The sequence below is a fragment of the Vulpes lagopus genome, chromosome 1 (assembly GCF_018345385.1).
Source record: "Vulpes lagopus strain Blue_001 chromosome 1, ASM1834538v1, whole genome shotgun sequence".
Classification (NCBI taxonomy): domain Eukaryota; kingdom Metazoa; phylum Chordata; class Mammalia; order Carnivora; family Canidae; genus Vulpes; species Vulpes lagopus.
Genome location: NC_054824.1, coordinates 110673934 through 110689487, shown reverse-complemented (window position 1 = coordinate 110689487; position 15554 = coordinate 110673934). Strand labels below are relative to the sequence as shown.

The following is a 15554-nucleotide window of genomic DNA, read 5'->3' as shown; positions in this document are numbered from 1 at the left end:
CTGTAGTAGAGTTCATAAATATTTTTATTGCATTATTCACATGATACTGAAACTTTCTTTCTGAATTGAAATAGTTACTTTATATGCTATATTTTTCTCTCAGCCTTATTTTCCTGACAGTTTCTCTTGACCAACAACAGATTTTCTCTTCTTCTTCTAGATTCTGAAGAGGCTCGGTCTGTAAATCCTTCCAGTGTTGATGAAAATATTGACTCTGAGACAGAGAAAGACTCTCTCATCTGTGAAAGTAAACAGATAATTCCCAGTAAAGCACCTCTTCCATCTGCTCTTGATGAATATGAGTTCAAAGATGACGATGATGAAGAAATAAATAAAATGATTGATGATAGACATATTCTTAGAAAGGAGCTACGAAAAGAGAATGAAGCTGAAGTAGAAAAGAATAGTTTATTTACAAAACCGGAGAAAGCTTTCTATCCTAAGTCATTTAAAAGTAAAAAACAAAAGCCATCTAGAGTTTTGTATTCAAGTTCAGAAAGTTCAGATGAAGAAATTCTTCAGAATAAAAAGGTTTCTGCTCCATGTTCTGTCCCTGAAACATCAAATTCTGATACACAAACCAAAAAAGAATATGGAATTTCAAATGAACACAAACAGAAGGGTAAAGTCAAAAGAAAATTGAAGAACCAGAACAAAAATAAAGAGAACCAAGAACTGAAGCAAGAAAAAGAGGGGAAAGAAAATACCAGAGTAACAAACTTGACCATTAATACTGCACTAGATTGCTCAGAAAAGACCAGAGAGGAGGGGAATTTTAGAAAATCTTTTAGCCCAAAAGATGATACTTCGTTACATTTATTTCATATCTCCACTGGTAAATCTCCTAAACATTCTTGTGGACTAAGTGAAAAGCAGTCAACACCACTAAAACAGGAACATACTAAAACATGTTTATCACCAGGAAGTTCTGAAATGTCATTACAGCCTGATCTTGTTCGGTATGATAATACAGAATCTGAATTCTTGCCAGAAAGTTCAAGTGTAAAAGCTTGTAAGCATAAAGAAAAAAGTAAACATCAGAAAGAGTTCCACTTAGAATTTGGTGAAAAGTCAAATGCCAAAGTAAAGGATGAAGATCATAGTCCAACATTTGAAAATTCAGATTGCACACTGAAGAAAATGGATAAAGAGGGCAAAACATTAAAAAAGCATAAATTGAAACATAAAGAGAGGGAAAAAGAAAAGCATAAAAAAGAAATTGAAGGTGAAAAAGAAAAATACAAAAATAGAGATAGTGCTAAAGAGCTGCAGCGGAGTGTAGAATTTGATAGAGAATTTTGGAAAGAGAATTTTTTTAAAAGTGATGAGACTGAAGATCTGTTTTTAAACATGGAACATGAGTCCCTAACATTAGAAAAAAAATCAAAGTTGGAAAAAAGCATAAAAGATGATAAATCAACCAAGGAAAAACATGTTTCAAAAGAGAGGAATTTTAAAGAAGAACGAGAGAAGATTAAAAAGGAAAGTGAGAAATCTTTCAGGGAAGAAAAAATAAAAGATTTAAAAGAAGAAAGAGAAAATATACCCATAGAAAAAGAAACAGAATGTGGTTCTTTAGGAACAAATGCCAGTGAAGAATCTATAGGATTACACTCAATGGAAAAGGAAATAGAGATGGAAAAACAAGAAAAGTATATAAAAGAAAGTAAGGAAAAATCTGAGAGGCGATTTCAAACTAAAGAAAAGGATGTTGAGAAGACTGAAAGAAAAAATTCTGAAAAAGAGAAGAAGATCAAACATGAGCATAAGTCAGAGAAAGACAAGTTAGATCTTAGTGACTGTGTTGACAAAATAAAAGACAAGCTGTATTCACATCACACAGAGAGGTGCCATAAAGAAAGTGAGAAGCTAAAAAACATCACCACTGTTAAAAAAAATGACGATAGAGAGAAAAGTAGAGAAAAGATGGATAGAAAACATGACAAAGAAAAACCTGAAAAAGAGAGGCATCTAGCAGAAAGCAAAGAAAAGCACTTGATAGAAAAAAAAAACAAAGCAGCAGACAGTAGTGACTATACTAAGTCAGAAAAAAGTAAAAATAAAGAAAAGGACAGGGAAGTAGATAAAAAGGAAAAATCTAGAGATAAAGAAGGCATAAATGTAACTAATCCCAAACACTTCCAGGAAGAGAAGAAGTCAAGTACAACAGACAGTTGTAAAGCACAACATGAGAAAACTTTATCCCTTAAAGAAAAAACAAAAGATGAACCTTTGAAAACCCCGGATGGAAAAGAAAAAGATAAAAAAGATAAAGATATAGACAGATACAAAGAACGAGACAAGCATAAGGATAAAATTCAACTAAATAGTTTACTCAAACTAAAATCTGAAGTAGATAAGCCTAAACTTAAGTCATCACCAGCATCAAAAGATACTCGACCTAAAGAAAAGAGATTAGTGAATGATGATTTAATGCAAACAAGTTTTGAACGAATGCTAAGCCTTAAAGACTTAGAAATAGAGCAGTGGCACAAAAAACATAAGGAAAAAATTAAGCAAAAAGAAAAGGAACGGTTGAGAAATCGTAATTGTTTAGAACTTAAAGTAAAAGATAAAGAAAAAACAAAGCATGCACTAGCTGAGTCGAAAAATAAAGAACTTACTAGGTCAAAGAGTTCAGAATTGACTGAAACTTACACCAAGGAGAAACCATCTAAAGATGCTGTAAGTAACAGATCACAATCTGTTGATGCCAAAAATATAACAAATTTAGGGAAGTCATCTTTTGTTTCAGATAATAACTTAAACAGATCTCCTAGATCAGAAAGTGAAAAACCAGGTCTCAGCTCCAGATCCGTATCCATGATTTCAGTTGCTAGCTCAGAAGATTCCTGCCATACCACAGTGACAACCCCCAGGCCTCCAGTTGAGTATGACTCTGACTTTATGTTAGAGGGTTCAGATTCCCAAATGTCCTTTACCCAGTCACCTTTTTTGCCAGTTGCCAAATCTCCTGCCCTTCATGAAAGGGAATTAGATAGCTTGGCTGAACTGCCAGAACGGATTAAACCACCATATACAAGCAGACTTCCAACATCCCATCTCCGATCATCTTCTGTAGAAGATGTTAAATTAGTTATAAATGAGGGGAGACCAACTGTAGAAGTTCGAAGATGTAGCATGCCATCTGTCATTTGTGAACATACAAAACAATTCCAAACCATATCAGAAGAAAGCAGTCAAGCTGGCTTAGCTGTGCCAAGAGAGATTTGTCCTTCTCCCAAACCTGAGGTGTCCTCAAATGTGCCTGAAAGAGAACTTTCAAATGTGTCCAACATACATTCCAGTTTTGCAGCCTCTCCAACTAGATCTGTAAACAGCAAATATATTTCAGCTGATCTAAATGTTATCAAGAGTACTGCTCCATTGGGCACTTTAATGGACAATCCTGTGCATTTAGAGCCATCTAATCAGGTTGGTGTGATCCAAAATAAATCATGGGAGGTATCCGTTGACAAACTGGAATCATTAAGCACCAATGATTTGATCTGCCCAAATTCTAGTACTCCTGATCAAGATTCTTCTGTTCAGGGCTTTTGTAATTCTGAAAACAAAATATTGAAAGAACAGAACACTGACTTTTTATCCCTGCACCAGACAGAACTGCCAGGAAACTCTTGTGCTCAGGACCCAATGTCCTTTCTGCCTTCACAACAACCTTGCTCTTTTCATAGCCAATCACTTTCAGATGCTGAATCTGTTTCTAAACCTATGTCTATGTCATATGTTGCCAATCAAGAGCCAAGTATTTTTCAACAGAAAAATGCAGTTCAAATTATCAATTCTGTTTTAGATACTGATAATGAATCTACAAAAGAGATGGAAAATACTTTTATCCTAACAGATGTTCAAAAAACAGATGCCTTTGTCCCAGTGTACTCGGAAAACACTGTTCAAGAAGGATCACCAAATTTTGAAAAAGCTAGTACTTTGCCTGTATTGCCATCAGAAAAAGACTTTAGTGGAAATGATGCCTCTTCCCAGTTAAATATGCAGTATACATTTAGCAAACTAATGTATAAGTCTTCCAATGGCCATGAGATTGAAAATAGCTCTTCTGATATTCAGGTTATTCCACATGAAAAAGAAAACAGACTGGAGAGTTTGGTCTTAACTCATTTGAATGATAAATGTGATTCTGATTTATGTGAAATAAATACAGGGATGCCAAAAGGAATCCTAAATGAACAAGATAATCCAAAACATTGCTCTGAAGGGGAAAAGTGTTTGCTTTCCATTGAAGATGAAGAATCCCAGCAAAGCACTTTATCAAGTCTGGAAAACCATTTACAACAATCAGCTCAACCAGAGATGCATAAATATGGTCAATTAGGTAAAGTAGAATTAGAAGAAAATGCTGAAGATGATAAAACTGAGAACCAAATCCCTCAAAGGATGACTAGAAACAAAGCAAATACAGTGGCAAATCAAAGCAAGCAGATTCTTGCTAGCTGTACACTGTTGTCGGAAAAAGACAATGAATCTTCATCTCCTAGAGGAAGAATAAGACTGACTGAAGAAGATGACCCTCAGATTCACCACCCACGGAAAAGGAAGGTGTCACGTGTGCCTCAGCCTGTGCAAGCGAGCCCCTCTTTACTCCAAGCGAAAGAGAAAACTCAGCAGTCTCTGGCAGCCATTGTAGATTCTCTGAAACTGGATGAGATTCAGCCATACAGTTCAGAGAGAGCAAATCCGTATTTCGAATACTTGCACATTCGGAAAAAAATTGAAGAAAAGCGCAAATTGTTGTGTAGTGTTATTCCTCAAGCACCTCAGTATTATGATGAATATGTGACATTTAATGGATCGTATCTCTTGGATGGAAACCCCTTAAGCAAGATTTGCATTCCCACAGTAAGTAACATCACTTGATCGGCTATGCCTTGCAGTAGAAGTATAATGCAAGTCACTTACATAGTTTTAATTTTTCTAGTAGCCACATTGTAAAAAAAATAAAAAAACAGGTAAAAATTTTAACATTTTCTTTAACCTAGTATATTCAAAATACTATTTAAAAATAATAACTAGAGAAATTATTAATGAATGACACATGTTATATTCTTGTTTTTAAGTGTTGGAAGTCTGGTGTATGTAAGTACATCTCAGTTCATACTAAATGTAGCTACCATTTCAGTAAGTGTTCAATAACCATGCATAGCTAGTGGCTACCTTAACAATCATCACTGGTCTGCCTTATTTTCTTTGTCCTTACCTGTTTTTCCTTTCGTCCTAAAGGAGGTATACTTTTATTTCTTTGAAGGATAACTCATTTACATGTACTTCAGGAACAGTCTTCTCTGGAACTTTCCTCTGTTGAGCCTCTTCTTAGCTAGTGTATTTTTAATTTTCTCTCTCCATTAGCCTTTATCCACCCACTCTAAGCATCTTGGTTCTCCTTCATCCTGGGGAGAAAAATGTTATTTCATGACTGTGCCAGTTTGTCAAGCTCTCCCTATCTCTTTCCTTCACCACTGCACTCTTGAAGAGTAAGTCTATACCTTATGTTTTCTCTGTATCACTGCCTGTTCATCCTTAAGTTGTATGCACCAGCACACAGCACCAGTGAGCTTGTAATGCCAGATTCATTGAATGCCTCTTTTCCTTTCTACTTGATTTCTGTCACATTTGACATTGTGACCATCTTGTTCATAAAATTTGCCCCTCCTTGGTTTCATGATGGTACTCTCTTCTGGTTTCCCTGTCGCAGTGACTTTATCTTTTTTTCTCTCTTTTAATGACTCCTCTACCCACTCTTTAAGCATCAGAATTCTGTAAGAATCAGTTCTGCAGTCAACTTTTTTGTCATTGTGGTCTTGCCTGTTCCTGTGGTTTCAGCACTCTTCCGTGTGCCAGTTTAGTTCCCCAAAATTCTCACCTAGTCATGTCATCTCCAGAATCGGATGTAGGTGCTTCCTGGGCAGCATCACCCAAATGATCTCCAAATACCTGTCATAGGTTTAGTTCCCCGGGAAGTGGGCCCTCAGATTATAATCAGGAGGCTTACTGCTGAGCGCTTTCAGGGTCAATACCTGTAACTGTGTGAAGGAACCAGAATTCGGCAGAGTAAGAAGTCAAGCTGAAGTGTAATTGCAGACTCATTTCAGCTGAACCCACGGGAGCTCTGGAAGTATGGGGTGGCCCTTCTCACAGGTAGCCTGCCCCCAAGGAGGGAACATGACCTTGGGCACACCAGCCTTCCTTTCCAGTGTTCCCATTGTCAGTTCCTAGAGAGGAACTCTGGTGAGAGCTTTCAGCCTCCAACATTCCTGGGAGCTGGGGGGATGAGTGCTTCATTCCTGAAGAAGGAGTCTAACCATGTGCTACTTCAGCCTCAGACTCTCACAGACCAAAAGAAATGATTTATCTCTCACTCCCTCAGAAAAAAACCTTTATTTATTAGTGATGACACCAAAGTAGTAACCTATCAGTTACCACATTCTAACCCTTCTACCTTGAAACTCTCTCCAGAAACTATCTTCTACCAGGGCCTTGTTTTAGGGCCCTCATCGGTATCTCTCACTTAGAACATTGCAGCAACTTTGTCTTCTTTTCCTAGTACTCTATTTCTGCAAAAGCATTCTTTTTTGTTTTGAAATACATATCATTTTAAAAGCCTTAAAGGGGCACCAGGCTGGCTCAGGTCAGAAGAACATGTGACTCTTGATCTCAGGGTTATGAGTTCAAGCCCCACGTTGGGTATAGAGATTGCTTAAATAATAATAAAACTTTTTAAAAACATTTTTAAAAACTGTTTCCGTACTTAAATATCTTAGCTGGGATTAGCTGGTTTCCCATTGCCTACGGCTTAAAATCCACATCTAATCTTACGAAAGCCATTCATTTTATAATCTGACCCCAGTCTACCCCTCCAGCTTCATTTTCTTATGACTTCCGAGTTCATCCAATAATTCAGCCATATTTAACTTACTTACTCTTAGACAGAAATCTCTTCTTTACTACTTTTGGTACTTAGTGCTGTTCCTTCTACCTGAAGTATTGTTCTTGCCAGGCTTCCTTTTCTGTTGTCTTCCATGGCTTTGTTCCAGCTATGTTGTCACCTCTGTGCGGAATCTTGTCAAAGTGGAGTTGTTTGTGTCGTCTTCATACCTTTACTGTGATATCATAGTTAACTGTTTACATATCTGCCCGTAATCTGATCCAGGGCTAGGGCACTATTTATCTCTTATAGAATGAGTCTCAAATTTATCTTCAGCTTTAAATACACTACTGCTTTCCATAACTCTGTTTCTAGCTGCTTCTGAATATCACCTGAGTGTCCGACGATATCCATATAATTATCAGATCCAATGCCAAACCTATTTATCTTATCCCAAAAGTGCTCTTTTTGCCCTCTCTGATTTAGTTACTGTCATTATCTGCTCTCTAATTTCTCAGGCTAGGAACCCAGAATTCTACCTCCACCTCTTCCCCTTGGCCTTCCCATCACATTAGTAAGTGATGTTCATTCATCTTACTTCCTTTCCCCTTCTCTCTCTCATCACTGCTGTGTAAGGACCACATTAGCTCCATAGACTGTTCACTCACATATGTGAATATTGCATAATCAGATATTCAGAGTATTGCATAATCAAATAATTCATAATCACATGCTAAGCATTGTGCTAACTGGATGTCAGAAACCAGCAAAATAGGCATTCTGAATAGCTGCCATAAATCCGACTCTCATCTCTTCTGTCAGTCTAGCCATCTTACTGTCTAGGTGTCTTATATATAAATCAGATCTGATTCTGTAACTACATGGCTAAACATCTTTAGGGATTCCCAATTTCCTATAGACCAAAGTCCTCATCATTGTCTGTAGATCCTCCGATACTTCTTTAGGCTTGGCTGTAGTTACTACCCTATTTACTGTACATGATGCTTCCTCAGGCTGTTCTATACTGTTTCACATCACGTCTTTGCATATGTTCTTTCAAAGCCCTAGTTCAGAGAAGATTTAAAAATTAGAGGAAAAATTGTTCTTTAGTCCCACATCCACAGAATATATCTGATGCTAGTGCCCTTTAAATCTTACAAGACTGAGATTTTGATACTACTCTACTAATAATAAGCAATAATAGTACATTTAAAAGAATAGAGTTGGGGCAGCCCTGGTGGCCGAGTGGTTTAGCGCGGTCTTCGGCCCAGGGTGTGATCCTGGAGATCAGGGATCGAGTCCCACATCGGGCTCCCGGCATGGAGCCTGCTTCTCCCTCTGCCTGTGTCTCTGCCTCTCCCTCTATCTCTCTCTCTCTGTGTCTGTCATGAATAAATAAATAAAATCTTAAAAAAAAAAAAAAAAGAATAGAGTTGTAAATAAATTTGTCATTTTTCCAAATTCTCTAAGCAAAATAATTTGATAGTGACTTAATAGAAAGCTAATAGTTTTCTTGTTTCCTTTGTTTCCCCTTTAAGGGTAAGAAATTTTAACTGAAATATGTTGTATCAGAGGCTTGAAATACAGGTAAAACTGTGAAGAACCCATTTAAATTAAACTTTATACAAGCTATTTCACTAAAAACAATTCTAATAAACCATATTAGGTTGCCTTTTTAGTGCTATCTGCTTATTGAGATGGATGGATGGATGGATGGATAGATAGATATAGTATGACACACATATCTGTATATATGTTATGTGTGCTTGTGTTTATAATTACCTTTTCTTATTCCTTTAAGCTCCCTTGCAGCAGTTCTGGAGATACAGCTTTGATTAAATCAGAATTTAGTTATATCAAATATTGTTTCAGAAAGGGCTATAAGTAGAATTTTTTCTGAGTGTAGTAGGGTTTTTTGTTTTGTTTTGTTTTTTTGTAATGAGAATTATTAAAGAAATGCACAGCACAGTATAGATTTCTAGGTTGTATATATAAGTTTGTCTGGATTTTGCTATAAAACAGCTGTGTGGTCTTAAATAATTCCTTCTCTGATTTTTTGTTTTCACATCTGTAAAACAATAATACCTACCCTACTTCAAAAATATATTCCATAAAAATAAATTTTAAAAAATATATATATTCCATAACCCATTAAAAACTTGAAAACAGATTTAAGAGGTTATTATTTTGTCCAGCTCAAAATAACTTTAAAATTCGTATCTCTTAGAGATAATATTGTAAACCCCCACATTTTGCTCATAAAAGGCAGTGGTTTTTTTTTTAATTTACTGGACTGAAACTCATTTGTTCAACACTTAGTTTAAAAATGTAAAGAAAAACCAAAATAACAAAAATCGCTTTTATACTACATTATTTTTAATTGTTTCCAATATGATTTTATACATTTGTTTCTTCTATCAGCTAATTGTCACTTTATTGAATTAATCTATCCACATTTATATGATCTATTTATAGAACCTGTTAGAAATATAGTGAAACATCTCCAAAGTCAATTTAAATGTTTGTTGTTCTAGCAAATATTTTTCTCATAATTTAACCAGAATGCTGCTGTTTTTCCAGAGGAAATCAAAGGAAGAAAAATAAAGCTGTAGGTCAAGTTCCCAAAAGGCAAATGAACAGGGGGAATATAAAAGAAAAAGATTTGTCACATTCTACTATCTACTGTGGTCCCAAGTACCAGCACACACAGCCCCTTTGGGGGATTCTAAGAGTGGATGACAAGAAAGAACATCCGAGAGAAGCTATCGAGAGATTTTATATTTTAGAGACTCCTGGGACTCACAGATCTTAAAAGACAAAATCTCCAAACGTGATTTACTTAAAGTTAGATTGGGAAATCAGGAAAGGGAAAGTCTCCATATATTCCTTTTTGGTGATTTTACCATATCTCTATACATTGATAGATGTTGAAAATTTCCAAGTTTATGTATGCTACCCAAACCTCTCCCACCTTTCTTGCTAAATGGATAGTTCCACTTGGATGTCCACGAGCTTCACAAACTTAACATGTCTGCACTGAACTCACCCAAGACCCTATTTCTCTTTCCTCCTATCCCCTCCCCCATCTCCCCTCATGGGGTACCTCTTACCAGCCATTTGATCCTCAGGCTAAAGGACCTGCAAGTCCTCCTCAGCTTTTCCCTCTCTTTTATCCTTAATTGCCATATTTTTAGGCCCTTTCCGTTCCATTCCTGCCTCCTTCTCTCACCAGTGTCACAGTGATTTGCTGCTTTAATTTCTTACCTGAAATCTTGTCCTTGTAATACCTATTCTGCAGACACAGCAGTGAGCTAGCTGTAAGATCTTTCAGTGGTTCCCCACCAAATACAAAATTTACCCTACCAATGTGTTAGCTTAATATCTGTTCCACAGCATGTGGACAGATTAAATACATGGGGATTGGTGGGGCAGAGTGGGGAGGGCTTATGGTCAATACATTTGAAAAATGAAACACCGTTAATCTAAAAGTAAATAGGTTTCTTCACTGCAGGATTTCACAGAACCATTAAGTTGAATTCATTAATTGTGAGACACCTAATGAGTACTTATGTACCGTGTTTCCCAGACTGACTTGTTTGTGGAATCATTTCCTGCAAGTCCTCTTTACGGGCCCAGTGTTTTGTGGAACATACTTTAAGAAAGCTAATCAAAAAGAAGAAGAAGAAAAAGAAAGGAAGAAAGAAAGAAAGAAAAACTTTATTACTTTATTTCTGATCTCTCCATCTTCATGTCCCACCATTCTTTCCCTCAAAGTTGATGTCCTGGGAATTCAGCTTGTGGTTGTCTCCAGGCACCATACTGTCTCTTTGTTTTGTGCACTTGATCATGCCATCCTCTCATCTGGGAATTATCTCCTCATTCTTCTTCCCCCCTTTTTTCCCCCCACAATTCATTTCTCTTAACCCATGATTCTGGCTCTTCCTTTAAGATGTACCTTCAAGGCATTACCCTCTCCAAGAAGCATTCTCTGACACCCCAGGCTCAAAAGAGTAGATACTCTTCATCTGGGTTGCATAAAGGAGGCCTCTGTGATTTTTGGAAAACTTTATTTTTTTTTTATTTTTGGAAAACTTTAAGATAGTAGCACTAAACTTCACTGTTACTCTTGTTAACATTTATAAGGCACAGAAATCGAACAATTATATTATTGCAGTTATAGGCCTGAAAAATAATCTGCCTATAGAATTTTCCACATTGATTCGACTGAGTGAATCCTTGTGATGTTATTTAATATACTTTTCAATCCCATGTAATTCCTGTAAACTATTTACTGATTATAAGTATAGAGTCCTGGGCAGCCCGGGTAGCTCAGCGGTTTAGCACTGCCTTCACCCAGGGCGTGATCCTGGAGACGCAGGATCGAGTCCCATGTCGGGCCCCCTGCATAGAGCCTGCTTCTCCTTCTGCCTGTGTCTCTGCACCTCTCTCTCTCTCTCTCTCTCTCATGAATAAATAAAGAAAATATTTTTTTAAAAAAATAAGTATAGAGTCCTGATTAGATCCAGGTTTGATTCTTTGGCTAGAGCTTTTCATATATGATATATAATTCCTTTAGCACCACGTCAAGAAGCACATAGAATCTGCTTGTCCCACCTTCTGAAGAATCAGAAGAGTCAACTAAATTATTTTATGGTGCCAAAACATACCAAGATACCTTACTTTGCACCAATGTGCTGACAATAGTTAGAAGCTAGTTGGGGTATAGGGAGGAATATAGCTACTCCAAGGAGTAGAGGGAGAATATTAAGGGATCACAGATGTCTCTTTATATTAACTGTAGAGCAGCAGTGTGTAGATGGTGTCTGCTTCCTTAACCTCCAGCATCTACCAGAAAGCACTCTACTGTAATAATCAAGTTAGAGATGAACTAAGCATAAGATTTTTGGAGTATGGCTAAACAAAAATGGGTTATCACCTGTAATAAAGAATTTTGAAAACCACAATTCTATTAAAGGATAATTCCATCTTTTTATAAAAGACTTAATTCAGTGACTGTAAAACTCAGCACTTTAACATTTGATTTTTATCCTGTCTACAAAGAGATTTCATGCTTACTATACTAAGACTCAGACTGCTATAACCTTTAGAACAGTTTGCTTGATATTTTTGTGTTTTTGTGACCCCTTGTTCCTTATATATGAGCTGTCTCTTATTGATGCTCTAAAATATGTCTCTGTAGTAAGGAACTTCCTTAATCTTTAGCCCTTCTAAATTGCTCTTTGAAATTTGCTGTAGCCTCAGAATTAAAACATCTAAGTTTACCAGTATGCTCTACTGTGTTTTAGACCATTGAAATTAAGAAGTAACAATCAGTTGTATAATTCCTACTGTATTATCTAATTCAGAGAACATCAGAATTTATGTTTTCATTAAGTGATGCACTAAAATGTTTAATTTTTAAAGAATAGCCCATTCACTCAGCTGGCTCAATCAGAAGAGCGTCTGACTCTTGATCTCAAGGTCGTGATTTCGAGCCCCATGTTGGGTGTACAGGTTACTTAAATTTAAAACTGAAAAAAAATTAGGAGTAGCCCATTGTTGCAAATTAACCTACTATTTTTAATTCTTTTTTTTTTTTTTAATTAGATCACACCACCACCTTCACTATCAGATCCACTTAAAGAACTTTTTCGGCAACAGGAAGTTGTAAGAATGAAACTACGTTTGCAACACAGTATTGAAAGGGTGAGAAGTGTTTAAATTTATGCTACAAATTACTGTATTTTAATAATAGATTATAATGACCTATGTTATATTATATATCATATACATATATAATTTTCTTAGGGGATTTTCCTTATTGAGAACCATTCAGGGAGATTTGATTTTGTTATCTTGTACCTGTGCAGTTAGATAGGGACTTTTTAAGCCTGTTTTAGGGTAGCTGCCCCTATGTTATAGTTCATGTTTTTATTTTTAACATATAAAAATCTCTAATTGCTTATCATTTGCTGAATTTGTGAAGCTAAAGAAGTGAATTTCTAGTTAAACAGTTGGATTTCCAAGTTTTGGAATTGTTGTTTGTTGCCAGCTACTTTAGTACAGAACACCTACCAAAGCTGTGCTTATTGGTCCTTACATGTCTGCTTTCGTAGTCTTGGCATAGAATAAAATGAGAAAACCTATCTATTTATAGAAATCATAAAAGTCATTTCCCTTGGATTGACAAAAATCTAAAACCTTCTTTGTCTTTTGGGAGGGTCAGGGACTTCTAAAACTTCATATGAGCTATGATCTTTCTTCATAGAAGTGTTGTGTGTGTACATACATATATACACACACTCATAAAAACAAAAGTGTGCTAAGTATGCTATTTCTTTGATTCATACATAACTGATTGGCTAGGGCAGAGGCTTTTAACTTTCTTTGTTGCCATGAGACTCTTGTTACAATCTGGTAAATATAAAACCTTTTCTCAGAATTATGCTTTCAAATAATAAAACAAATTTATAGGATTTCAAAGAGAAATGAAAGAAGCACTTATACAGAACTTATAACATTGTGCATAACCTATGTCAGTGAGAGGTTTGTTCTCAAGAAGTTAGGCCATAGGGCAGCCCGGGTGGCTCAGCGGTTTAGCACTTGCCTTCAGTCCAGGATGTGATCCTGGAGACCTGGGATCGAGTCCCACATCAGGCTCCCTGCATGGAGCCTGCTTCTCCCTCTGCCTATGTCTCTGCCTCTCTCTCTTCTGTGTCTCTCATGAGTGAATGAATGAATAAATAGATAAATAGATAAATAAATAAATCTTTAAAAAAAAAAAGTTAGATCAGATAACACACATCAGTAGCTGTTTCAACCATTAGGCATGGTTGAAGCCACCTGGTAACATATGTTCACCTATTCATCTATACATGTAACAAAAGCCATGCTGCCTAACAAACAGTTAAGAATTCTCACTTGAGGGATCCCTGGGTGGTGCAGCGGTTTGGCGCCTGCCTTTGGCCCAGGGCACGATCCTGGAGACCCAGGATCAAATCCCACGTCGGGCTCCCGGTGCGTGGAGCCCGCTTCTCCCTCTGCCTGTGTCTCTGCCTCTCTCTCTCTCTCTCCCCCTGTGTGACTATCATAAATAAATAAATAAAAATTAAAAAAAAAAAAGAATTCTCACTTGAACTGTGCAATTTTTCAGAACTTTAACAAAGAGTAAAGATGACTCCCATGCTTTCATATATTAACCAACAGTTTTAAATGCCTGACTTATGTGACAGCAAACAATGATACCATTTGGGGGCAGTATCTGCAACAATTATAATATGAATTGAAAATATTTGTGATTCCTATGGTTGGCAGAGTTGCAGATACTTCTGATATTAGTGTTGCTTGTGGCTTACATTCATAATTGAAAGAAATGGCCAGTTGGAGGTTAGTAAAAATATAGAATTTTTCCCATCCAAAAAAAAAAAAGAATTTTCTCATCCAAGTTAACAGATGACCCTCTCCCCAGTCTATCCGTGGGCTTCTTGGGAATGTTAGGACCCCAGATCAAGAACCTCTGTTCTAGGATCATTTTTCCCTTTGAAAATGATGACAGTACTTGAATACTATACTGGATGACCTGAAGTAGAATATTTAGGCTGTCATTTTAAGCAGGATACCTCTGTCAGTTATTTTAGGGGAGGGGGTCTGACTGCAAATAATATATTTCTTTCTCATATAGTGTTAAGGAATTTTTGGTGATTGCTCTTAATCTTATACTACTATGACCAGTCTTTTGGGAAAGCTTTTCTTCTAGCTGTTTTTTTATTAGTATCTATCTGATCAGGTTTTTTTTTTTTTTTTATATTCTATCAGTTAAAGTCCCACCTTAAATTATACTTAATAGGGATCCCTGGGTGGCGCAGCGGTTTGGCGCCTGCCTTTGGCCCAGGGCGCGATCCTGGCGACCCAGGATCGAATCCCACGTCGGGCTCCCGGTGCATGGAGCCTGCTTCTCCCTCTGCCTGTGTCTCTGCCTCTCTCTCTCTCTGACTATCATAAATAAATTTAAAAAAAAATTGTACTTAATAAATCATAAGTATTACACTTATGTTTTCTCTTTTGAGTATCATTTGTCACATAAAATTTAAAATATTAAATAGGACTTTGTTTATTTGTGTTTTCACTAAATTATAAATACTCTGCAGTAATACATATTTGGATATAAAGAGACCTGCATGCTCCAATAGGGGAAAGACAAAATTCTCAAGTCAAGAGAGAATAGGGAACATGGTTGGAAGAAGACACCCCACATCCCTAATATTCTCTCAGCCCAACCTGCCAGACAGAACCAACAAAACAATGGACATTTATAATGGAAAGATTCCTGGTCTCACTACCTCTGTCCTTGAAGTTCTAATCAGCCACAGGTCCCAGGGTTGTCCTCATTCATGTTGAAGCTGAAGAAGACAGTTACCACATGATGACACAAGTCTGTAACCAGTATCACGATGGGTTGGTATCTTAGCTACACCCTAGGGAATTCCCAGGCTGCTAAATGCAGAGGATTGCCTAGATGATTACATTAATTTTATGATAGGATGGGATCCCTGGGTGGCGCAGCGGTTTGGCGCCTGCCTTTGGCCCAGGGCGCGATCCTGGAGACCCGGGATCGAATCCCACATCGGGCTCCCGGTGCATGGAACCTGCTTCT

The 15554-nt window shown here is 36.9% G+C and overlaps 1 protein-coding gene across 4 annotated transcripts in view; it reads left to right on the top strand.

The window, feature by feature from the left end:
- ANKRD12 (ankyrin repeat domain 12) overlaps positions 1–15554 on the top strand; it is a 125493-nt gene that overhangs the window by 100731 nt on the left and 9208 nt on the right. For all 4 annotated transcript variants that reach the window (XM_041773016.1, XM_041773005.1, XM_041773009.1 and 1 more), the window contains 2 exons: positions 161–4878; positions 12509–12607. In XM_041773016.1, the coding sequence (XP_041628950.1) occupies positions 161–4878; positions 12509–12607 (4817 nt within the window). The remainder of the gene's footprint in view (positions 1–160; positions 4879–12508; positions 12608–15554) is intronic.